This window comes from Cebus imitator, unplaced genomic scaffold (assembly GCF_001604975.1).
Source record: "Cebus imitator isolate Cc_AM_T3 unplaced genomic scaffold, Cebus_imitator-1.0 Scaffold702, whole genome shotgun sequence".
NCBI classification, from domain to species: Eukaryota; Metazoa; Chordata; class Mammalia; order Primates; family Cebidae; genus Cebus; species Cebus imitator.
This window is the reverse complement of record NW_016108017.1, coordinates 60,750-87,339: the sequence shown is the minus strand read 5'-3', so window position 1 is coordinate 87,339 and position 26,590 is coordinate 60,750. Positions and strand designations below refer to the sequence as shown.

Here is a 26,590-nt window from a genome sequence, read left to right as displayed (position 1 = left end):
TTGACAGGCTACAAAATACGTTTTTAAATTATAATAGAGAATGTGCTCTTTCTCTCCTGAGCTGGTGCATTCTCGACAGAACGAGAGTCAAAGAATTTGGTGAGATTTCGTGTACCTGGGAAAATCAGATCTCTCCCATACCCAAGGCTCTGTTCCATGACACCGTACAAATGGCACAAATGTTGAGGAGTGAAATCTGATTTTGAAGGATTTGTGTTTTAACACAGAAACTGCTGATCTTTACTGTGTGGGGGCCCTGTGCTTGTGTTAATTAGTTGGCTAGGGCTGGCTTAACCAAGTACCTCGACGGGCGGCTTAAACAACAGATGGTTTCCCTCTCAGTCCTAGAGACCAGACGTCCGAGATAAAGCCATCAGCAGGCTGGTTTCTTCTGAGGCCTCTCCCGGGCTTACAGATGGTCCTCTTCTCCCTGTCCTCACATGGTCTTCCTTCTGTTTATCTACGTCCAAATTTCCTCCTCTTATGAGGACCCTAGGCCTGTTAACCAAAAAGTATCTGAGACGGGTCTCAATCAGTTCAGATGTTTATTTTGCTAAGCTTAAGGACATTCCTGGAAGAATAAACAAGGAATCACAGAAACGGTGTGGTCTGTGCCTTTCTCCAAAGATGATTTTGAGGCCATCGGTACATAAAGGGGAAGGCAGGCTGGAGGGGAAAAATGGAGGGTATGGTCACATTACTGAATCCACGTCATGTGAGAGAAAAGGATCAGGTAGGGGAATAGTTAATGATGTATTTGTCTTCATGCTCGGTAAATCAGCTCTTTATATTATATAAGGTGAACGTAGAGTAGCTACCTGTAGAGTTATTTAACTTTTTATGTAGCTTTCTGCTTAGGAAAAAAAGGAAAGGCATCTTCTTGCATGAAAGCATTCAGCTTAATTTTTTTCCTTTGGCATAGTAAATTGAAGTACCAAGTTTTTATTTTCCTTTCACATTTCTCGCCCTCTTCTTTTTAAAAAAAGTCTTTCAGAGAATGCATTTTAGAAGAAAATGAGTCCCTGGTCTTGGGTTTCATCTGGTCTTTTGTGGCTAAGACAGTTTATTTCTAGACAGATAGGTACCAACTTGTTAGGAAAGCTCATTTTTAGCAGGTTGTAAAGTCTCACGACCCATGAAGGAAAAAATATAGGTGGAGGAAGAGAGAGGGGAAAAAAACCCATCAAACATAAAGAAAGAACAATCCTGAAAAACTGATATAGGCCAGGTTACTCGGAAGTCTGTACATCAGTAGGCAGGTATGGAAGTGGTTTACTTATATGAATAGATTCCGGTTGTTTTCTTCCAAAATTGATATTGTCTAGTTTCAGTTCACATGACTTTAAGAAAAGTACAGCTTAATTTTTAGTGATTTCAAATCACGATTAAAAACGAAAAGAAAGAAAAAAAAAAACCTGAGAACATTATTTTGGAGAATTGTAGCCAGGAAAAATTTTAGAATTCAGTCCAAATTGTAGAAAATAATGAAAATTGACAAACGTTAGGCAAGGCTAGAATCTAATTACAGGTGTACTATGGTTTATTTTGAAACATAATTTTTTTCTCTCCAGTTTCCCAATTTTATTAAATAGAAAATTATAATAGGGCCAATTTATTTGTAAAATAAATTTTAGTCCTATTATGATTGGCTTGATTATTTGGATAAAGTGCAGCAAGAGTAATCATTTGCTAAATAGGTTTGCACCCTCTCTCTCTCCCTCTCTCTCTCTGTCTCTCTTTTTTTTTAAATTGGTTCTGTTGGAACCCTTTCATAAAGAATCTAAGATTTAGAGCTTTCAAAAGCCTCAATCCCAGCCAAGGATTTATCGGTGCCTATAGATACCTATGTGAACTGGTTGAATTCTTCTCATTTCAAGGTCCCATAAAACTTGAGTTTCCTCGCCCTTTTAGAAAGTGACATTTTTTACTTAGCACAGTTCAGGACCCTTTGAAGGACAGGGTATGGGGCCAGTTTGTCCAAGAGGCTTTTATTAGCTCTGTAGGTCACCCTTATTTTCTCAAGGCAATCTGAATATGTCATTCCAGTCAAAGCCTTGCTAAAATAACCAATGACAAAACAGGATCAAACACAGGTCACTGAAAAATAAGTCATTCATTTAGCCAAAGTGATAACTCAAAGATTTCACAAAAAAGGGAAACACCTTTATTCTTTAAGAGACTTATTTTCTAAACAATAAGCCCTGATAAAGACAGTATCAGGCCAATTAAATCTGTCTCTCAAATTTTATAAATAAATACATTAAATTTTAATTATCTTGATCAAAATGCATAATTTCCATAAATCTGTTTTTTGTTTTTGTTTTTGTTTTTGTTTTTTTTTTTTGAGTCAGAGTCTTACTGTGTTGCCCAGGCTGGAGTGTAGGAGCCTGATCTTGCCGCCTCTGCCTCCCAGGTTCAGGTGATTCTCCTGCTTCAGTCTCCTGAGTAGATGGGATTACAGGTGTGCACCACCATACCTGGCTAATTTTTGTATTTTTACTGCAGACAAAGTTTCACAGTATTGGTCAGGTCTCGAACTCTTGACCTCAGGTGATCGACCCACCTCAACCTCCCAAAGTGCTGGGATGACAGGCATGTGCCACTGTGCCTGGCCCATACATCTTTTTATGAACTTTTATAATTTTGTAATTGAAAAATGGGTTAATGTCCCAAGAAAGCCTTGTTAATCTGGCATAGGGACACAGATGCTGGTCTTGTATCAGTGTTCCTTTGATATCAGTGTTTAATTTATAGAGAAACAATTAATTTTATCTCTCAAAATCAGCTTTTCCAATCTTATGTGTCCACTTCTTCTGCAATAGTCCCTGAGCCTAGAGGGGTTGAATAGTTTTAATTTCTGGCCCTGTGTCTCATGAACACAGTTTATTTTGATTGTCATCTTCTCCTGGGTCTGAAGATGAGGCTTTTAATGGCTGTCAGTGTTTAAGATTTAACTGGACTTGGTGTCTGTTTTAGAACCAGGAGTCAAAGTCCTGTAACTTAACAGTACAAGGACTTTAGAAGCAATACAGAAAGTTATATGGATGTAATAACCTTAATTTTTAAAATCTCAGTTTTTTAGGAGTTTGATTAGTTAGACATAGGAAGAGTGTATCCTGGTCATAAGCGAAAGTTTTCTATTTCACAGAACTTAGAGAATAATATAGGAAGAAAACATTTGCTTTAGACTGAGTGTGGTGGCTCATGCCAGTAATCCCAGCACTTTGGGAGGCCAAGTCCAGAGGATCCCTTGAGGTTAGGATCCAGCCTGGCCAACATGGTGAAACCCCATCTCCACTACAAATACAAAAATTAACTGGGTGTGGTGATGTGTGTCTGTAATCCCAGCCCTCTGGAGGCTGAGGCACAAGAATCGCTGGAACCCCGGAGGCAGAGGCTGCAGTAAACTGAGATGGTGCCACTGGACTCCAGCCTGGGTGACAGAGCAAGACTTCATTTCAAAAACAAACAAACAAAAACAACTATTCACTTTAGACCTTTAAAATAAATATATATATATTTTAAAACAGGCTGCAACATCAGTCAGAATCAGAGGGGAAAAAATTAAAGGAGCTGATAAAAAGTTGAAAGAGTTACTATCTCACGCCCTGAAGGGGAGAGAAAGCTGAAAACAGTGAGATGAAATTAAAGTTGAACTTATGGTTTATGAAAATTAAAATGTCCTGTAATTTTTATTAAGACTAAATTAGTACTTTAAGGAAATTTTATTGTTCTAACCAACTTTTTAGTTTATGAGTGTATTTTTAATATCAAAGCCCAATTTCTAGAAAGACTATTATAAATCATTTTCTTTTAATTATAGCCAACTTGATCACATAAACATTTTTTCATAAATTCTCTTTTTATAAACTTTATTATGACTTACACAAACCACTTGCTGAATGCTTGGACTTTTATCCCAGACATCCTCTTTTTTAAATAACCAGTCATTCTATTTTAGGACAAAAAATTTATCATGCAACATTTTTTGTCATGTGAAATTACTTTTCTTTTAATCTTTCTCACCATTTTATATATATATATATATATCTTACAAATATTAAAATACCATTTAATATTTGTAACATTTTTTGCATCTCTTGTATTGACTGGTTCCTGTTACCTTGTTTTAGAAATGACCTTTAAATAATCTTTGAATGAGACAAAAATGATTTTCTTTAATAAGAACACATTATTTTTAGAAAAACATTTTCCTATAATTTTTTAAAATTGGAAATGTTCCAGACATTTAAGTAATATCTATTATTTAGTTTAATGCAACTTTAGATTCTAAATTTTATGTCATTTTTAAATTATGTGTCAAGTTCTAAATTATTTGTAAAAATATTGACATATTTATAATTAATCTAATTAAAGATTAATTAGATTCATTTATTAATTAATCTGATTAATTTTTAATAGATTGCTTATGAAAACTGATAGTCATCATTTAAAGTTATTTCCCTGTTAACCAATGTTATAGCCTGCAAATTTCAGTTGTTTACCTATGTAAAAAGCTTTAGGTTAAATAAATGTGTTTGTTTTTACTCTTTGCCAAATAATTCAGGATTAACCATTTGCTACTAAACCAGCAATATTAAATTCCTTACTTACCAAAAATTGCACAAAGATAATTCTCTTTTGGGCGTTTATGGCTTCATAGCCCTCATTCCAAATATTGACACCTGAAAACATTTAGCAAAGATAAATATAAAACTACTTAATGAATAAATCTAAACAATAATATGTGTTGACAGTTCTTACGACTTTCTAATTGTATTTTGCCAATAATTTTAAAGCTAGCTTGTTTATTAAAGATTAACTCAAGTCATGTGAACTCGAAAAGCGTTTGGATTATTTACTAAATTTATGAGTACTCCTATATTTATTTATTTATTTATTTATTTGAGACAGTCTTACTCTGTCACCAGGCGCCAGGCTGGAGTGTAGTGGCGCAATCTCAGCTCACAGTAATCTCCACCTCCTGGGTTCAAGCTATTCTCCTGCCTCAGCCTCCCGAGTAGCTGGGACCATAGGCGCAGGCCACCACGCCCAGCTAATTTTTGCATTTTTTTAGTAGAGATGGGGTTTCACCATGTTGGCCAGGATGGTCTCGATCTTTTGACCTAGTGATCTGCACGCCTCAGCCTCCCAAAGTGCTGGGATGACAGGCGTGAGCCACCGCGCCCGGCCCGAGTACTTCTTTATTTTTAAGCCAATTTGGTACCTTGTGACCACAACACATAACGAAACACACATATGGTTCCATAAACACACCTAAGCACAGGTAAAGTCATGCAACTAAAGATCCTGTAGCTTTTATTTCAGAACTCTAGCCATGATATATCAATACACATTATCAGTTTACAATAAAATGGTTGGATAGAAACAGTGGTTTTTATCCCGACACCAGCAGAAAGTCTCTAAACTAGAAAAATTATGTTTTCCTAAGCAAAAAACACATTCTCATGTATTTTATAAACTTCGCCAAAAATACATCTTACTATATACTACTAACTCTAATTCTCAGTGAAAAATCAAGGATTACTTAATTTAATATAATATGATTTTATGTTTTTAAATTACTGGAGAGAGTTTTGAGACTAAATTTACCAAATTAATCTTACCAAAGATTACTAAAGCTGTGTGAACAGAAAAGCCTCTGAGCTAGTTTCTATTAGTCTGATAAAAACCTTTTGTTTAAGCCAGTTAATTAGAGCTCTTTCATATAATTGGAGGTGAAATATTATTTCCACATGTTACATATGAACAAATAGACATAACAGTCCCAGACAGAGGCAGATCTTATACATTTAAAATTTTTCACTTGCCTGTTTTCAAAAATGTCCTTTTCTCTACTTTAGAGTGTTAAAAGTAGCCTGGAGGGGACAGAGGGTGTGGTAATCCACGTGTCGCGAGAGGAAGGAGCAGGCAGGGGAGTCGTCAATTATGTTTCCATCTCCCACTCAGTAAAATGCCGCTTCACAACAAGATCAGGTGAACTTAGAGTAGCTACCTGTGGAGATATTGTACCTTTTTTCTCTAGCTCTCTACTTAGGAACAAAAGGAAAGGCAGCTCCTTGTGTGACTCAGCTTTGAGCTTAATTTTTCTTTTTGGCAGAGTGAATTGGGGTCCCAAGCTTTTATTTTCCTTTCAAAGTCCCCACCATCTGACCTCATTTTAACTAAATCACCTCTTAAAGGCCTTATCTTTAAATACAGTCAGTCACATTGTGAGGTCCTGGGAGTTGAAATTTCAACATATGAATGTGGAGGAAGGGGGACATAATTTGATCCATAGCAGTGCTCATAAGAAATCACTAGTTAAAGCCATAAGCCCCATATCTAAGGATTTAAACCAGGTCAGGTTATTTTAAACTCCATAATCTTAATGATTTGTTTATTTGATTCCTATGAAACTTACAGTTTCATCTGATCTCACTATACCCGAACACCCACTTCCCCATTTTTCTTACCACCAAAGAATTTTATTTTTTTCATTCCACAGTGGACAGTCTTCACACTGCCTTGCTGACACAGTGGCTTGTGCTGTATCTGACAGTATGCAAACCAAGAGTGCATGCATGCAAGCAATTTACATGTTACAAACACACATACGAGCAAAAAGATACACATAGAACACATCGGAATCATTTCTTAGGGATATAGAAGCTGGAGAATGAGAGCTGTTTTTTTTGGTGTAAATGAGCCAGAATCAGGGTTGCTTTTGTTAAGCTGTTATTGACTCAGTTTTCACTGTCAACACTGGAAGTAGTCTTGAATTTTAGCCCAGGATGTACATCCTCAGAGCAAAAGCCAAGTAGGTGGACAGCAGCAACCCCTCCTCTAGACAGCGCTGCATTAAACTGATAATCATTACAAGTATGGCAAATACACTACATAATGAATTCATTACTCTGTTCATGAGCTTTTTTTGGGCAATATTATTATCTCACCTAAGAGATAGGAGCCACTAATCATGCTTGGTTAAGGTTGGCTTCCCCTGCCTATTAGCGAATGGTGCCTTTTAATATGGCAACAGGGAGTGGGGAGAGTGAGGGCTGAGAAGCCACCCAGAGGCTTTTTTGCACTGTTCAGTTATCAGGAAATAAAAATAAATATTTTGACAGTCTAAGAGATGATGCAGTAAAGTGATCTGCCTTAACACAATAGAATACAGATAATGACACTTGTAAGAGCCAGAATTCACAAAAGGACAGATATTCCTCTAGATTCCTAAGAGTTTAAGCAAAAAAATTCTAAGTGGTGAATTTTTAGTGTCTTTTAAAATTTCACTAATTCAATAAACAACGCATAAATGGATTTTTTAAATCGCTTTCACTGTTTTTTTTTTATATTCCTTAAAATTAGAAGTGTTTCTCTTTTGCTTAATGAAATTGCACTAATGGTTAGTCCATAATTTAACATAAACACTTTGGTTGTACTCTTTAAATATTGAAATGGACAAAATAATTGAAGTTTCTAAAACTGGCAATCATTATAAGCCTAGTAAATACATTTCATAATGAATTCATTATTCTGTTCATAAGCTTTTTATTGTTCATTTGGTATTTTGAATCTTTTATATGTAAATGTGTGTCATTCTGTCCAGAGCTTATTTGCTCTTTAATGTCAGATCTCCAAAGAAAGACTCAAATTCCATACACACCAAATGTTATTATCCACATTTAAAAGATGGCCTGTCTTTCTCCAAAAAAAGTTACATTTTGCCACAAATTATTTTATAGTGTTTGTACATGTCTGTTACATTGGGAGGTTTTTAAGAATTCTATTTCTTTAAAACGGTTTTAATCATTCTAGTAATCATTAAGACTTGATTCTAGAACTTGTTTCAAAAGTCTTAGTGGATAGTTTTCTACTTATCTTTCTGGCTTCTTTGCACTTAGGTCCGGGAACCCTTTAGTATCTTGAATGTTTTATAGATATTATTGGCACCAGGAGGTAATGTGAGTGCTCATTCAGTGAGCAGTATGTAGTGTTGTAGATTTTTTTAAAAAAGGAAACTTAAGAAGCCAGGATTTTAACCCAACACAGGGGTCCTTTTCCTGATCTCCTAGGAATGTGTCTGGTTACAGAGAGAGGCTTTCCTCACCAAGAGGCCCATGCAGGTGCGGTCACCATGTGAGGTGACTTTGGTGCCACAAAAGCATGTTTCTCTGTGTGTGTGTGTGTGTGTGCGCACGCACGACCATGTATGTCCTCAAGTATGCATACACACCTGTTTCCATGAAATTCTTCCTCTTTATAATATCCATTAAATCTTACCAGGAAATGCAAATTTAGCACCTAAATATTGAAGAGGAGACTACCACAGGCCCACTGGAAGCCTGGGCCAATGAATAAAGTATAATGGGGAACTGCAAATACTGAGAACTGAATAGAAAGAAAGATGCAACAAAAAGACACACAGCTAATGCAGCACCTACAAAATAGAATTCAGTTGGAAAGAGGAAAGCCAGAAAATCATAAGCTAAGTATCAAAATTAAGCTAGAAAGCAGCAACAAAAGAAACCTTCACAAAGTAAAAGGAAGAAAACAGTAAGAGTTAGGAAATGTAACAAAATACACAAAAAAGACCCAGCAGAGAGGATCGACAAAGCCAGATGATGTTAGTTGGCCCGCCTAAATACATAAACAACCTCTGGAAAGATGGGTCAAAAATAAAGAGGAGAGGCCGGGCATGGTGGCTCACACCTGTAACCCCAGCACTTTGGGAGGCTGAGGCAGGTGGATCTTGAGGTCAGGAGATTGAGACCATCCTGGCTAACACGGTGAAACCCCGTCTCTACTGAAAATGAAAAAATTAGCTGGGCATGGTGGTGCGTGCCTGTAGTCCCAGCACTTTGGAAGCCTGAGGCAGAGAATTTCTTGAACCCAGGAGGCGGAGATTGCAGCGAGCCGAGATTGCGCCACTGCACTCCAGCCTGGCAACAGAGAGAGACTCTGTCTCAAAAAAGTAAAATAAAGAGAAGACCCAGATAATCTGTAGTAGGAAATAAAAGAGGCATAGTTACAGATACTTCAGAGAGTTCCCAAAATAGTAAGGGGGCATTATGAATAAGAACATGCCAAGAATTGCCTATAAACACATATATACAATAACTGCAACAAAACATGATGCCAAAACTAACTCAAGAGTAAATGGAAAACCTGAAAAATCTTATCGCTAATGCAATGTGTCAATAGTTAAATTTTCATACAACAGAATTACCCAAATTCTTAAACAGTGAGTATTCTAAACTGCAGAAACTTATAATTCCCAGAGAACAGCAAAAGAGGCCACACTGCCTCTTATACCATGGAGCCAGTCTAAATTGGATTCTAAAACCAGATGAGAAGCTGAGACAGCAAAACTATAAAACAGTCTCACAAACCTAAATGTCAAAATTCTAAGTCAAACATTCACAAATAAAATCCAATGATATTTCAAAAAATATAGGATGCCATGACCAAACTGTGTTTAATCTGGATATGCCAGGATGTTTTAATATTAGAAGATTTTAAAATGCCATTCACCATGTTAGCAGTGAAGGAGAAAAAAATTATCACATTAGATGCAGAAAAAGCATTAGATAAAAGTCAACAACAGTTCAGGACAAAACGTGTTAGTAAATAGGAACAGTAGAGAACTTTCTTAATCTGATAAAACTTAACTACCAAAATCATAAGGAACCTATACTAAACGGTGAAATATTAGAAGCACTCCCCTTAAAATCAGGAAAAAATAATCTCCACTTCTGTTCAACATTGGATTTTCCTAACCTCTGTAGTAAAAAAAAGATAAAGAAGTAAATGTGTAAGGACCAAAATAGAAGACATAAAACTCTCATTATTGTCGGATGATGTAATCACAATAAAAAGAGAATCCTCAAAGTATTATGAATAAAAGAACCCAGCAAGATGTCTAGACACACTAACATTTTTAAGCTTGCATTTTTTTCATCTACATTAAACAGTAAGTCTAATATTTACAAGAGGAATACTCTTTATAATAGCAAGAAAATATATAAGATTACTGTGAACAAACATATCAAAACCTGTTCAGATTTATATGGAGAAAAGTCTACAATTTTTTGGAAGTCGTTAAAGCAGCCATAACTAAGTGGACTGATACATTCATAAAGAGGAAGACTCAATATTAGACATCAGCATAATTCTAATAAATATCCTGGCTGGCATAATATTTATGTGGGGCAAGAATGGCCAATATAATTGGGAAAAAAACGTAGTGAGAAAGTTGCCTCCTCAAATATCAATGTGTGTGTGAAGCGACCACGACTGAGCTCGTGTAGCTCAGTGCGGGCACAGACAGGTAGAGCAGATTAGAAGGCTGAGAGAGCCAGAAACAGGCCATACACATTCCAGGGAAGGCTCCCCATATTTACAGAATTGTTGCAGTTCAATACGACGAAGATAAGGAATCTAATAGAAAAATGAATAAAAAATTATTTACCAAGGAGGAAACCGATCTGCTTAATAAATGTGAAGTTACTCACCCCTCTTAGTCATCAGAAATGTAAATGTAAATCCCAGTGAAATACTACAGGTTGTTGACAATACTCTCTTCATACTAAACGTTGGCCGGAATGTGGAAGAAGAGGAGCTCTCTCATTGTGGAGACTGATTTGGTGCCATTGAGTAGGGCTGTAGATGTTTTCCTCTAGCCTTAACGTGGCTCACCTTGTGCTATTCCATTGGCAGACATATGGCCGATGGGCGATGCCACTAGGGGCTCCAGGGGGTATGCACAAGGCTGGTCCTGTGTTCGCAGCAGTGTAGTTTGTCTATCAATAAATGGGAAATAATAGAATGAATGGATTGGAATATGTGCATGCACTAAACTCCCATGAGGTCATGCAAATGACTCAGCAAGAGCTCTGTGCATGAGTGAATGTGAAACTCATAGGCCTATTTTTGGATAAAAAAAGCAAATTATAGAAATATGCATAGAATTATAACATTTATGATAATATGTCTTAAGTTTATGTTATGGTATGTTTAGCACTGTGTGAAATAATGTAGATTGCTTAGGGATTTGGAGAGAAAATTTTGCAGAACTATGTAAAAATAGGAGCCAAACATCAGCCTTGTGGCCTCTTGTGTGGGGCACGGAGAGGAAGCGGGGGAGGGGCAGGGATAGGTAACTTTCATTAATACCTATAATTTAAGTTTTATTTCATAAGCAGGGGGTGGTGATTTATTCTTTGTATCTTTTTGTATGGCTTTAATTAGTGCAAAATATTTTAAATTAAAAAAATGTCTTCGTGAGCAAAGGGCAGATTTCTGCTGATAACCATAGGTATTCACCTCTCTCTTGGTCCCCTCTCTTTAAGGCTAGGCACAGAGTTTTCTCTAAAGCAGAGAGACCCAAAGGACCACCCCCACCCCACCCCACCGCAACCAGTGGCTTCTCATAAAATGCCAATGGTGCAAGAAAATTCCCATACACACACAAAATTAGGTGCCATCGATTTTCTTCCACAAGTCAAAGAAAGAATATACACTATTCAGCTTATTATCCCTACTGACCTTGTCTGTCTTTAACCTTAAAAAATAAAGCCTCAATGATCTTTGACAGATAAATCCAGCCTCTCTCTCACTTTCTTGGTAAGCCACATTCCAGCATCCTATTTCATGCTCGCTGCGTTCTGTCTTTCAGGGACTCTCACATTATATATCTTTTCAAGCCTAAGCTACTGTCAGATTAACATTTCTTCTCTAGTTTGCCCTTAGGATACTTTATTTGCCACAAAATTGCTTTGCAATGGTGTCACCACCCTGCCAATGAAGCGGAGCAATGGCAATTACCATAAAGCACAGGCCCTTCAAAGCCCAGCCCAGTGAGATTTTGGGTCCGAGTTATGCAGAATGACTACCAGTGTGAGTGTGCCGTGTGCAGACAGGTGGGAGAGGACCCCTGTCTGCAGCCCGGGGTATCCTGGCTCATTAGCCCTCGGGATGTTCACCCCCCAACACACACTGATGCTAGCAGGGCCGGGCACTGTGCTGTCCCGGGAAAGAGAGGAGCAAAAGCTAACCTGCATTGTTTTCTCTCTTGACACCAATTCTCCAACTCTGCAGACACCAGCTGGGTGTCGTAAACTCGCCCCTATTCTGACTGTAACTACCCCAATGTAGTGTCCAACTCCACAGGGTTAAGGGCTCAGGCTCACAAGCCTGAATGTTGGGTCTCCGGGTTGCCCACACTTCTGTCCACCATGGCTACAAAGTCGGGGGTTCCCATAACCCCTGCACCAGGTTCAATAACTTCCTATGCCAACTCACGGAATTCAAAAGAAGCATTTTACTTAGGTTTACTTACACTTTACAAGTGAAGAACTGCGCAGGGCAAGGTGTTGGTGGGGTGGTAGGTCACGTGGCTTCCATGCCCTCTTTGTGTATGCCACCATCCTGGCTTCGTGAACCATTTACCAACCCAGAAGCTCTCCAACCCTGCCACTTAGGAGTCTTTTATGGAGTTTCATACAGTGGGGATGATTGGTTAAATCACTGGCCAACTCATCTCCAGCCCCTACCCTCCCTGGAGATTGGAAGCCATCTAGGAGACTCCAGCCCGCAGTTGTCTTATTAACATGCAAAACACACTCTTATCACTGGGAGATCTCAAGGGTTTTAGGAGCTGTGTGCCAGGAACCAGCAACAAAGACCAAATACTTATATTTTATTCTAAGACTCCCTCCCCAGATACTTGGAGCAGAGACAGGGAGTGAAGGCAGAGTGGTGTTTATGGCAGGGCCAGAAGCAGGTGCCTGAGCTGAGCCAGGTGGGGAGAGGGTCGAGTCTAGGGTGCTTAGTTACCAGCCCTATCATTTGTTCTCTAAAACCAGGGTGAAAAAGAGAGCAGACTTAACAGGAGCCTTTAGACTGGATCCCACTTACCTGAAGCACAGCCATCAGGATTCAGGTAAGCTGTGAACTTGCTGTCTGTGGACTGTTTCTGGTCTTGTTCCCCTCAGAGCTGCCCTGGAGGTGCCTGGGACTTAGGGGAAGACTGTCCACATCCAAGGAGGCTCCGGCAGAGGAGCCAGGTGCTCCGTAGATTTGCGCTCGCAGCCCATTCCCTGTGGGTTGGTTAAGGGGCCTGGGGTGGCACCCTGGGAGACGCTTCCACTCTAGAAGCACCGAGAGCCTTCCAGGCTCAGTGCAGGAGCAGGGGAAGGTGGGCACAGCCAGGGGATATTAACATGGGCGTGCACACCTCCTGCAGACAAGGAAACATCTTTAATAAAATAATTTTATGTCTTTACAAAAAGGCTTTGCATCACTTTCCACCAACACCACAAGGAAGCAAAGTAAACGAAGGAGGTTGAGTAGGGTTGGTGAGGGAAGAGAAAATAAGATGAAGCCAAGGCTCAGATCAACACACAAAGGTGTGCCTAAGTCATTTGGTCAGTAGGCCTGGTGCTGGCGACAGCCGAGGAGGCTCAGCACCCGCCTGCAAAGTCCAGCAGGGAGTGGACCAGCAGGCAGTTATCAAGTGGCATCGGGGGACACAGGCTGCTCCAGAGCCACAGCAGAGAATGCGTAATTCTTAGCTTTTGCACTTCCTCTATGTCATCTCATTTAAGGTGGGCCAGTGTATCTGGCCAATTAATGGTAAGTATTGAACTAGAACCAAAACAAGCAAAAGTTTTTTTTTTGATAACTGAAAATTCCGTCGGAATGTTGGTGATGGGGGTAAAGTGGTTACACCAGTCATGTAGGCTTTGAAGATGTGTCCTTTATTACTAAAGATGAACATTTGGAAAACAGAGTCAATGCTGGGCCAGAAAATGCCCATAATCCCACCACGCACATGCAAATGTTGCTGATATATTGCTGTATTTCTCACCAGTCTTGTTCGATGCATTGTTTTAACTCTGCACTATTTAACAATTGCCAATGTACAAGCTGCCCTTCCCACATGTATCTCATGAAGTTTTATGTCTTACGAGGCACCTAAGACCTATTAAGTAGGCCACAGGTCAAGTAAAATCATTGTCAGAGGAAATTGCCAGCTAAAAGGTTTGCCATTTTTTATGTTAACAGTAAAGAATTGTGCAAGGAAGCTTCTAAATTGGGCCAGTTCTTCACTCATCCATGAGGAAGCAGATTCATGGAGAAGCAGATAGGACCTTGAACTAATTAGACACTGTATCTGAATTCTTCTACTGAGAGCCTCCAGTTTCTCTGTCCTATAGAAGTTTCTGCAGTGAGGGAAATCTTCTATAATTCTGCACCACCCAATATGGCAGCCACCAGTCCACATGTGGCTACTGAGCACTTGAAATGTGGCTCGTCTGTTGCAGAACTAAAGTTTAATTTTCTTTAGTATTAACTTACTTACATTTAAATGTCAACAGCCACATGTGGCTAGTAGCTACCATATCAGATGGTACAGTAATAGAAATTAAAAAGGTATGGACTTCCCTCATTTTCATTCATGGCAATCATCTGATTGTTTCACATTTTTTTCTTTTTGGAGACAGGGTTTCGCTGTTGCCCAAGCTGGAGTACAATGGTACAACCTTGGCTCACTGTAGCCTCTACCTGCCAGGCTCAAGTGATCCTCCCACCTCAGCCTCTCGAGTAGCTAGGACCACAGACATGCACCACAAGGCCCAGATAATTTTTTGTATTTTTTTTTTTTTTGGAAGTGACGGGGTTTCACTATGTTGCCCAGGCTGGTCTTGAACTCCTGAGCTAGAGCAATTTGCGTGCCTTGGCCTCCCAAAGTGCTGGGTTTCCGTGGCTGTTACACGTCTCCTCCCCCATTCTCATGATCAGCACGCACTGGTGGGTACCTTCTAACTGGGTGCTAACTGACAAATTACTAGGGTCCTGCCGGGTGCAGGCAGCTCTGCTGAGCCCCCAGTCGGAGGTCTCCGGTTAGGAGGGTGTGAGCCACTGCATCCGGCCTCGACAATTTCTTACTGAGTTCCGCCTGCACGCACTCTGTTGGTTGCTGTTGTTTCATTTGCATTGGTCTCTGTGAGTCATTGTAGAACACTGCTACTGATGTTATGTTTGTACAGCAAGCTCCCTTACTAATGAGAGGCTGCGTGGTATAAAGGAGAATACTGGTTATGTGTTGAGACAGGCTGTGTGGCTTTGGGCTTCCATCTCAGGGTCACTCATAAAATAGGGGGTGGAGGTCCTGCATCTCCTCCCAGCACTGCCACTTTTTATGCTAACGGGGAAAATACCTATTTTCTCCTGGCAGCCAGATGGCAGTCAGGGAATGATACCAAGTGGTGACTTCAGATGTTCTTGTAAATACAACGTAGACACTCCTGTGCAGTGGATGAAGTGCAGGGCGGGGCATGGGTTGTATTAGGGGAACAGCTTGTCCCAGCTGAGCGTGGCCAGGGCCTGCTAGGGCCCTGGCATGGCCCCTGTTGACGGGGGAAGTAGGGGACACTGAAGTGCCTGGTCCATCCCACATTCGTGGATCTTCTCCCAGGGCACGAGACTCCCTTCCCCACAGATCTGTGCAGCAGGATTGCAGCATGTTGTCATAATCCTCGCCTGACGCCTTGTGCAGGATCACTTGCATTAATGGAAACGCCCATCTATGAGCCCACATCCAGGGTTCTTTAGGCATGAAGGGAGGCTCAAAGGCAAATCAGGCATTTTTCATAACGAATGTGGAGCCAACGAATCCTGGATATTAAAACCGACTCAACAGATACTCACTGAGTATCTGCTCTGTCCCAGATACTGAACTAAGACCTGCTAAAATCCGCGGATACAGAGATGAATACTCCCACCAAGAGTTTCATTCTCTTCTTTTGAAAATATTCTAATCACTCCATATATCACACATTCACCTTTCCATGCATGAATAAATGAGTGATGGACAATTTACGTGATCTGAATGTTAACTCTCTACTGAGCTCTAGATGAAACCTCAGATGTTCATGCTATGTAACTGCAGAACGCAAAACTAATGGGGGTCTATTAAGAGTGTAACATTTCCGATATGTGCTTTGGGCATCCTGTTCTCGGGAGACTCCCCTTGAATATGTTATCCTGGGAAGTGCCACAAAGAACACCCAGATCCAACCTTTAGGCAGTTTTATTTCTGGCTTAGAAGACACAAGAAATTTACCTGGAAGATGAAAAGGATTAGCGTGTGATCAACAAATCTGTCTAACAGTTTCTTTTTTCTTTTTCTTTCTCTTTTCTCCAGGATTTATCACTGACTACCGGGTAAGTGAGAGATTCCACCGTAATCTCAAATGCCAATGGAGTCCTGGGGACCTCTGCGGCTGTCAAGCATCTCCTCCCCCACTCTCATGATCAGCATTGGTGGGCACCTTCTAGCTGAGTCCTAACTGACAAAGTAGTGGGGTCCTGCCAGGTGGGGGCAGCTCTGCTGAGCCCACCAGTCAGTGGCCTCAGGTGAGGAGGGCAAAACCTGGACTTCGCTCCTGAGGTTGGAGAAGGAGCCTCTGTCCCCATTTCTCTGGAAGGAAAGGTCCCCTCTGCCCTGGACGGCTGTGTGCCTGGGGCTGCACAGGTGGGGGCAGTGGGAGAGTAAAGAGTTGGGGAACATAAAAAGCTCCCAGGTGGAGCCAGTCACCTCGGCAGCCTGGTCTCAAATGCGTTGGTCCTCTCTCCTTTTTATTTGCCACAAATGTTGAATGAGGCATACTTTAAAAATGCCACATTGTCCTAGTGTTAATCTGGAAAGGGATTTGTAACCAACGGCAGTGATACAAGGATTATCAAAAAAATAGAACCCAAGGGGTAGGGTGAAACTCAGTGGGGAGAGAGGTGTGGCCTCAGAGCTGGCTGTCTTCTGCCATCAAGAGATGATCTGTGGCCGGGCGCGATGGCTCATGTCTATAATCCCAGCACTTTGGGAGGCCGAGGTGGGTGGATCACCTGAGGTCGGGAGTTCGAGACCAGCCTGATCAACGTGATGAAATCCCATCTGTGCTAAAAATACAAAAACGAGCCGGGCATAGTGGCAGGCACCTGTAATCCCAGCTACTTAGGAGGCTGAGGCTGGAGAATCAATGGAACCCGGGAGGCAAAGGTTGCAGTGAGCCAAGATCACACCACTGCACTCCAGACTGAGTGACGGACTGAAACTCCATTTTAAAAAAAAAAAAAGATGACCTGTGTCCAGTTCTTTCTGGTCAGGTGTGGTGGGCACCAGACATCATCAAAGCAGGGGCTGCCATTTCCCGACAGAGGTGTGTGTGTAAGTGCTATTGGAGCGAACATTGTCAGCAGACCGTGAGATAATGACCCAGCAGGTGCTGCCCCTCAAAGGCATGTGTAGCTTTCCTTCTTCCTGTGACAGCTGTGAGCCAGGAGGTGGGGGGCACCAGTAAACCTTCCCAAGGCATCAAGGCTGGTTCAAGGACAGTTTTGGCAAAGCTTGCTTGGGACCACCCAGCTCCACACCTAGGGAGAAAGGCCAGAGTGTGTGCACATAAGCATAAGGGCACAGTGGGAACACCCATGGATGATGCCATTTAAAACTCTCGTATCGATCCCCATTGACAACCTGACTTATCTTTTAGAAAGTTATTGTTATTATTATTATTATTGTTGAGACAGAGGCTCACACTGTCACCCAGGCTGGAGTTCAGTGGCGCAATCTTGGCTCACTGCAATCTCTGCCTCCTGGATTCAAGCAATTCTCCTGCCTCAGCCTCCCGAGGAGCTGGGACTGCGCGGGTACCCACCACACCCAGCTAATTTTTTTGTATTTTTAGTAGAGACGGGGTTTCACCTTGTTGGCCAGGATGATCTTGACCTCCTCATCTTGTGATCCACCTGCCTCAGCCTCCCAAAGTGTTGGGATTACAGGCGTGAGCCACCGCGCTCAGCCTAGAAAGTTATTACTGAAGGGAAAACATGACAATAATACTAAAAATAACTAGAGGACCAGCTCAGCCTGACCTTGCATCCTCATGCCCCCGCGGCCTGTGTGTCCTCCTCCTCCTCTCGTTCATGGCCTTTCTCAGACTTCCTGTTGCATGAGGGCCATGTGCTGCACAGACCACACTGTGGCTGGTTCTTACGGCGCTGAAACTAAAGTTGCGATGCCTTCTCCACTCCTCCACAGCCTTAGTAAGTACAGAAAGGCCACGCAGAACCCCGTGGTATGTGGTATGATGATTTCCCTGTTATTTAACTACTTTGCTGGGAAAGTTCCTTGCTTCCCTAAATGACTGTGCAGTGGGCATCTGGCACATCCAGCTCTCTGCTGCTGGTGAGCTGTTTCCCGCTGCATGAGACTGAACATGGGGTGACGGGCACAGGCACGAACACTTCACGTCTTTTATTATTATTTGATGTCGTTCCTTCCCAGCTTAGATATCATTAGAAAAAAAGGCGTGACACCATGTCACATGACACAAAAAATAACAAGCTTTGCTGAAAACTCCATATTCATGGGCGGGCACGGTGGCTCACGCCTGTAATTTCAGCACTTTGGGAGGCCGAGGTGGGTGGATCACAAGGTCAGGAGTTTAAGACCTGCCTAGCCAACAAGGTGAAACCCTGTCTCTACTAAAAAAAAAAAATACATAAATTAGCTGACCATGGTGGTGTGCACCTGTAATCCCAGCTACTTGGGAGGCTGAGGTGGAAGAATTGCTTGAACTCGGGAGGTGGAGGTTGCAGTGAGCTGAGATGGTGCCACTGCACTCTATCCTGGGCGACAGGGCAAGACTCCGTCTCAAAAAAACAAACAAAACTTCATATTGGCTAACAAGTCTTCTAGGAATCAAAGTCTTTTTTAATACATTTGGCACTGTCTTTCAAAGGCCTGGGGCACCATCCCCAGAAATGCTGGTTTATGTTATGCTGCCCAAGTCAAGAACCATCTCAGCTCTGCTGGCATCTAGCAGCTCAGGGAGCAGGACCTCCTCAGACAGTCTCTACCGTTCATCAACAGCCACAGATCTGTACTGGCAACCGCCTGCAGAACCACGGAGGTGGCAGGGCTCTCCTGGGGCTTTCCCAGTCTGTTTTTCTGCACCAGCCTTCTGGTCCTCAGGGCTCACTGATTCTCCCCAACCCTACGCTCTTCATCCTACTCCCTCCGCCGCCAGTCCCTGTCCCTCATGAGGTGAGGAAAGAGTCTGATCCTGTCTTTCTGTCCCCTTCTGTCCTTAGTGCTGGGCTTTATTCTCCCGGGCACCTCAAGCCGCACCCCCTTTCCCCACTGCGAATCCAGAAGATTTGAGCCCACCATTCACCTCGCCTTGATGGGCCATGCGTTCATTGGAAAGCACTTGTCCTTCTGTGACTTCAACTAGTTATCTCTACGAGCTTAATGAAAGGTGTTGGCCTCAGTTAAGGAAAGGTTAAGCCTCAGCAACCTGTGCTCCAGGCCTACTTTCAGAGTACCCTTTGAGCGGTCCCTGTACCCCCCACCCTGTTGGCCCTGCTGTGAGACCTGGATCTCTTTCACCCCATCTCAAGGCAGCCCCTTGACTGGCACTCCCTTTCCAACCAGGAGCTATGAGCTGCTCCTGCAGCTACTCAGAGATGAGCGAGGCCCAAAGCCGCCTCCAGGACTCCCAGACACTGAGGGAGACAGAGGCGCAGACCACGCAGGCCCTGATGTCTCTTCTGAAACACACCTGCGACACCTCGGTCCTCCAGGCTGCCCGTTTGTGGCCCAAGACAACATACCCCAAGTCCTTAGCTAGTCCTCTGCCCGCCAGATTGCCTCTTGCTGCTTGTGGCAGGTGATGATGCTAAGGTCCCTGGCACCATGGCTGGCAGTGCCTGAGTCAGGAGCGGTGTGGGGACAGCTTTTGTTTGGCTGCCTGTTGCTTCTAAAGGAACCCAGGCAGGTGGGAAGCACCACAGCAGCCCGGCCCCACTGGCATCCAGCAGGCTTGGGAGGCCCTCTGGGGCAATTGGCCTTCTGTGCTACTGTGTCCCTGGAGAGAGACAGAGATGGTGCATCACCTGTTCACAGCCAATATTTCATGGCTGATGAGGGGACAAAGGAATGAACCTCATGAAAGATGGAATGCAGAGGGTGGAAGCTGTTCTGGAGCAGAGAGGCTTCTAAACATGAGGCACAGGCGTGACGCCTCAGCACACCAGCCCCAGAAAGCAGGAGTGGCCATGTGGGGACAGCCCCGGGCAGCCACTGAGAAAGCACACACAAGTTGGCTGGGCATGAGTATGGGAGCAGCCTCAGAGACCCTGGCATGCAGAGCCCGAGGGGCACCTCTCACCCCAGCTCTGCTTTCTATCCCTGGGTGCAGGCACAAGTGTCACTGCCTCTCATTGGACCCTGTCCATCTGCCACCACCCAGGGAGGTCCCTGGCCATATTTCCCAGCATCTTCTCTGTGCCACTATTTTAGCTACAGTGTAGTGACCTCTTTCCCTCTCTGCTCTCCTGCACCTATCAGGCTCCTTTATGATTCCCACCTGTAATGTGAATTCCAGGCAAATGTCCCCAGAGCATTTGCTTTGCTGGACTCGGCAGAGAATGGGAAGGAATATCATAGACATTCTCATTTTGTTCAAAGTGTTTGGAAACCCAAACCTAAGGCTGTCAGAGCCATCAGGCTAAAGGAGAAGACCCCTGGACAGGGGGCTCCCTACCAGGCCAGTGGGGGCATGTGGGGGGGGTGAAAAGGCTGAGCAGGTGCTGGTAGTTCTGTCCTCCGCCAGTGGATGAGGGCCTGAGATTGGAGTGTTAGTCCCAGGAGAAGGCTGTTCAGGACACCAGGTGCGGCAAGGGTGCTCTGTGTTCTTTCTGATGGTGAATGGCATGCTGAAGATGTAAGATGGCACCATTTGCCTCCAGTGTGCAAAGTCCTGGGCAAAGCGGGCATCATTATGCCTATTTCATAGGGGAGGAGACAGACGTTCAGAAAAGCTAAAACGTTTGCCGAACCTATGGAAAGATAGGACCACGGACCTGGGTCACAGGCCACTGAGCCACGCAGTCCTGCATGCTATTTGGATGAGTAAACTGCATCTTCTGGAAGATGTTGATGGCTTATCAAAAGTGGGACAAAATACACTTTTAAAAATGATCAATTATGGAGGAAAAAGTACCAGAAAATAGCTCATTTGATGCCTGGGAAGTGTCAAATACGAATTGTCTTCTATGTGTAGAATCCTTTTAGCTGGATGCATGAATGAGGGTCAGATGGGTTTTTCTCCTGATTTGTTTAAGTCTGTCCATCAGCAATCTTTCACAGAATGTGGGCTGGCCACTCCAAGCCCCGCCAGGTGCTGGGCTTGGGGCTGGGAATAACATGGCAAATGAGACAGTGTTCCTTTCCTCTGGGAACTCAGCCTGGCAGGAGGTAAGGCTGGGTCCACCGGGACCACAGCCCACATGGCTCATGGTCCTCCCATCTACTGCAGGTGCCCAGGAGCATAGTGGGGGAGGGGACAGTGCCTCTGGAGAGATCATGACAGCATTTTGAGCCGCGTTTGAGTGAGCATTCAATTAGATGGTGTGTATTTTCACTCCAGGACCACAGAAATTAAGTTTACCTTGGTATCTTTCCAAATGTTAGATGAAACCACATTTTAATTTGTAGGAGGTTGACCGGCCGAGGAATGATTTTGGAGTGCGGCACCCATGCTGACCCATGGCAAGGAAGTGTTGCTTTCCTGTCTAAGAGGTAGATAGTCAGCCAGTTAGTGGCGTGGTAAGGGATTCTTGTTTTAGATTTCCCAAAAAGACAAGTTAGCTTAGTTCTTGAGCATCCCAACAGCTTGAAAACTCAGTGCTGACGAGCACACAACTGTGTGTGCAGGTTTGGCTCAGGCTCTGCTGCATGCCGGCTCGGTGACATTGGACAAATCACTCTCCACACCTGCTTTCGCTCCAAGAAAGTGGGGATCCAAACCCCTGTTTACAGTGCCACTAGAAAGCTCAATGGAGATGATATGTCAACACACCTGGCAGGGCCTGGCGTACAACTGGGAGGAACCATGCTGAATGCCTGAGTCTGAGGTTGGGTCCCTTTTGACCTGAGAAGCTCCTGCAGAACCCTGGCTCTGGGCCCTTCAGCTGCTTCTCTTGTGTCCAGAATTAGCCGCCATCTGTTCATTCCACCCACACTTTGTTTTATGTATTTATTTAGAGATGGAGTCTCACTCTATTGCCCAGGCTGGAGTGTAATGGTGCAATCTTGGCTAACTGCGACCTCTGTCTTCTGGGTTCAAGTGATTGTCCTGCCTCAGCTGCCAAAGTAGCTGGGATTATAGGCATGCACCACCACACCAGCCTGACTTTTATATTTTTAGTAGAGACGGGGTTTCACTATGTTGGTCAGGCTGATCTCGAACTCCTGACCTCAGGTGATCCACCCGCCTCGGCCTCCCAAAGTGCTGGGGTTACAGGCGTGAGCCACCGCACCTGGCCTCCATCCACACTTTAAAAACTGCCTGTGAGCCCTCCTACTGACAGCAGTGAGGATTCAGGACTCCGGCTGAGCAACCCCACCCGCAGATGGCCTGGCTGAGCTTGGGTGTCGCGCCTGGCTGAGCTTGGGTGTCGCGCCTGGCTGCACTGTGTCACCCAGGCCCAGAGGGGAGCTGGCTCAGCTCTCCTCAATGTCTGCGTTGTAGCTCAAATAGAATATGACCGTTAAGACGACCACACAGTGCTGCTGTGCTCACTTCCCAGCAGCCCCCTCCTGCTCACCTTACCACATCTCCATCCCTCAGAGCGTGTGGGGCCAGTCAGCTGACGAGGTCTGGGGGAAAGCAGGGAAGGAGTAGGAAAGCTTCTGGAGCATCAGCACACAGACACACATTGTGTTTTCTGGTGAGGGGTCTGGGGTCACTCCATGGTGATCAGTGGGACCAAAAGGGGACCAGAATTGCTCTAAAAAATGGTGCCCGGACAACCAGGGCAGAAGTGGCAGACAAGAGTGGGTCCCTCCTTCCTCGTAGGCAAGAGATCAATGAAAATCACCCCCTTGTCCCCACTGGATAGTGAGCTTGCAGGGGGTGGGGCCATGTTTCCTAACCTGTTTGTTCACCATGGAACCCCAGAGCTTAGCCCAGGGTCTGGCCCTGCTGTGATGTCCACAAACATCTTTTGAGTGAAAACAATGAACATCGCGCGCTCCCAGGTCAACAATCCCTGTCAGTGCTCCTCTCTCTCAGAGGGTTGCAAAGAAAGCCCCTGCCCACACCACCATGGGCGTTGCTATCCAAGACCAGCCATGGTAGAGGGAGCAGGGTGGCCGCCAGGGAATCGGCTGCCTCCAAGAGAAACAGGCGAGCCGGTGAGCTGAAAAGGAAGCCGCTTTTAATACCTTCCTCACTGATGCTCCGTTTCATCTTTCATTTCAGCACTGGCAGATACCGCTGGGCCGAAGATTTCGCTCTTTGAAAATGTGGTTTGTATTTAGGATGTATGGGGTCAAAGGACTGCAGTCTTATATCCGCAAGGTGACTTTGTTTTTATCATTTATCTGGGTAAAACTGTAGAGGTCTTTTGGGACTTTAGAAATAAACTAAAAAAAATAATTTTTTGTTTTTTTTTTTTGAGATGGAGTTTTGCTTTTGTTGCCCAGGCTGGAGTGCAATGGCTCCATCTCGGCTTACTGCAACCTCTGCCTCCTAGGTTCAAGCAATCCTCCTGCCTCAGCCTCCTAAGTAGCTGGGATTATGGACACACACCACCATGCCCAGCTAATTTTTGTATTTGAAGTCGAGATAAGGTTTCACCATGTTGGTCAGGCTGGTCTCAAACTTCCTGACCTCAGGTGATCCACCTGCCTCAGCCTCCCAAAGTGCTGGGATTACAGATATGAGCCACTGTGCCTGGCCTTCAAATGTCTTAATAAGCAGATACACAGCAAGGGAACCATATTGTAGTTTGGGTTGTTGAGATGAGGTTATTTATAAGATCTATTAAGTCACTTTTGTTAAGATTGCAGGGTATCAGGTCCAGGAAGATGGTCTAAGTAGAAACACCACATAGGTTGTGTTTAGCCACATCAAGCCAAGAACGAAGTTCACTGAGCAATGGCAATCACGAGAACATAATGAATGTGTTTCTTTCCCCCTAAATTGCCAGAATAAGATAGATATTCCCTAGGCCAGTGGCTCTCAGACATGCTTCCAGAGCAGCAGTGCTGGCCTGCGTTGGGGCCCAGTGACTTCTGTTTTAACAAGCAAACCAGACACCTTCGCTATGCACTGAAATTTGAGAACCACTCATCAGCTCCAAGCCCGTCTCCCCTGAATTTGAAAAAAATAACAACTGAGGAAACTGAGGCCTGAATATGAGGCAGGAACTGGTTAGAGCCACCCGTTTAGCCAGCTGCAGAAGGCCAGCTGCTGTTCTGCTGGCTCCCTCGATCCTGTTGTCCTTCCTAAACTGTGGCCTCATCTTGATGGGCAGAGGTCCCCAGGCTTCATGGGAACAATCGCACCTGCGATATTCAGCCTTAGTGCTGGTGACAGCCCTTCATTTTAAGTCCTGTTGCTGCGTCACAACCAGCTGCACAGGGGCAGGTGTCCCTAGCAGCCTTTCCTGTGGCACAGCATATAAAAAGACACATCCATTTGCACGCTTTGTGGAATGCCTAGGACATGCCACGAACTCTCTACCTCCCAAAGCTTTGGTGAGGACAGTTCCAGGAGCTGCTGAGCACTATGAGGACCTGTTTAGGGGGGAGCACTGCGAAAGGAATATTATATAAATTCATGAGTAGGAAATACCCGTCTCCCCATTTGAAATGAATTCAGCTTTTGGGAGGAAAGAAAGCCAACAAATGAGGGGTTTATCTCTCTGCAATAATGACATCTTTAAGCTCAGGACAACTAGTTGTGATCATGCTGCCTTCTGTTTAAAACACAGCCCACTTCTTTCTGAAAGGGGACCTAAGCCTGCCTTAGGAGCAGAGTCCAGCGGTGCGCAAAGCCTGTCTCCCTGGGGAACCGGCTTTGGGATCGCCCATGAGGCCTAGGTCTTTGGTGCCCTCTGGTGGTATAATGAGGAACCGCTCGAATGACAGGTGTTTTGGTCCCAGCCACCTGAGCCTGCGATGGCGTGGCTTCCTCCCCAGCACCTGCAGTGTGGGGGCCATGCTGGATGCGCGGGCTTAGAATGAGCAAGGTAGGGGCCTACGCCACAGAGGGCTCCTTCTCCTAGGGTCACATACTATCTGAATAGCTTCTGAGTTCTATAACTATCTGGAAGTTAAATAAGGTCGATATATTCAATGACAGGAAGGCCATTTCTGAATGTGACAGAGCGGACAGGATGCCCAGTTCTGGGGGGCAGATGCCGAGGAGGAGCATGAACCATGGCAGCCATCAGGCTGCCTTAGAATCCCAGCTCAGCCAAGGCCTCCGGGTGCACCTTGGGCATGCGGCTCGCCCTCTCTTAGCCTGTTTTCTTATCTGCAAAATGGGGATAATCAGCATATCCTCTGTATTTTTGGCTGTCCTGAGGATGTCGCAGCGGTGAGTGCTGGCACCACACGCACAGAGGAGCAACTCCATGGGCGTTAGCCATCGTCTCTTCCAGAATGTTCAAATACCTCCTCACGGTGTTTAGTCTGACATGATAAAAGACAAGTGTGGGTGGGATAAAAATAGTCTCCTGAACAGAACAACATGATAGTGGATGTTCCCCTGAAGACACTAGACCTTTGCTCATGGTAGGGAATGAGTTTCTCAGCCTTCCTGGGAACAGCTGGTCAGTGGACGGCGCAAACATTTGAGAATTGCCAAGAGAGTCTAAATGAATTACAGATGGGCAGTCTAATAAGGTTTCCTAGGTAGTTACGTTCTGATTTAAGTGGCCATGAGAAAAACAGATTTTCCTTTTCCTCTTTCAAGCACGTCCAGCTGTCCCATGAGTTTGAGTCGCTGGTGCGCCAGGATCCCCGCTTTGAAATCTGTGCGGAAGTCACTCTGGGGCTTGTCTGTTTTCGGCTAAAGGTTTGTCTACATCTACTCCAGTCTTTTTCATTTTCTGTGAATGTGACAGAGGGGAAAGTGTCATTCATTACCTCCATGCTCAAAAACCGGCACTGGCTCTCCAGAGATGGCAGAGCAACACTTACATTCTTCAGCCCACTGGCCTGCCCTGCCCGACAATGCACAGCTTTGCTTCCACGTGTGGCGGCTGTTCCTGCTTCCTCAAGCCTGCCCTGAGACTTCTCACGTACACAGCTCACTGGCCCTAGCATCCTTACCATTTTTCCACCCCCCAAGGCTCCATCCCACACCTCTGTCACTGGCCCTCCCTGGAGGACAGTGGCCTGTCCATAGCCTCACTCATCTAAAAGTCCTCTGTGGATCAACAGCATCAGCGTCATCAGCCTTGCCCGGGAACTCCTTAGAAAAGCCAGTCTTGAGCCCCTCCCCAGAGCTGCTGGCTCTGAACCTCGTCAAGATGCCCACATAGGAGTCTGTTTCACACTGTGCTGTGGTGTGCCGTTATTTTGCTGCCTGATGCTGTGTCTTCATCAGGTGAGGTCAGGCTGGCCCGCGGGGGTTGGGACATAAGCCATCTCTGCTGAGAATCATGATACGGTTCTCAAAAAGGCTCTAAGATGCTCTGCACACATGCCCCTTGGTAATCTCCC

The 26,590-nt window shown here is 44.3% G+C and overlaps 1 protein-coding gene across 3 annotated transcripts in view; it reads left to right on the top strand.

Moving 5' to 3' along the window:
- DDC (dopa decarboxylase) overlaps positions 1–26,590 on the top strand; it is a 102,551-nt gene that overhangs the window by 69,619 nt on the left and 6,342 nt on the right. For all 3 annotated transcript variants that reach the window (XM_017518735.2, XM_017518734.2, XM_017518736.2), the window contains exons 10-13: positions 12,870–12,946; positions 16,214–16,233; positions 23,337–23,435; positions 25,839–25,940. In XM_017518735.2, the coding sequence (XP_017374224.1) occupies positions 12,870–12,946; positions 16,214–16,233; positions 23,337–23,435; positions 25,839–25,940 (298 nt within the window). The remainder of the gene's footprint in view (positions 1–12,869; positions 12,947–16,213; positions 16,234–23,336; positions 23,436–25,838; positions 25,941–26,590) is intronic.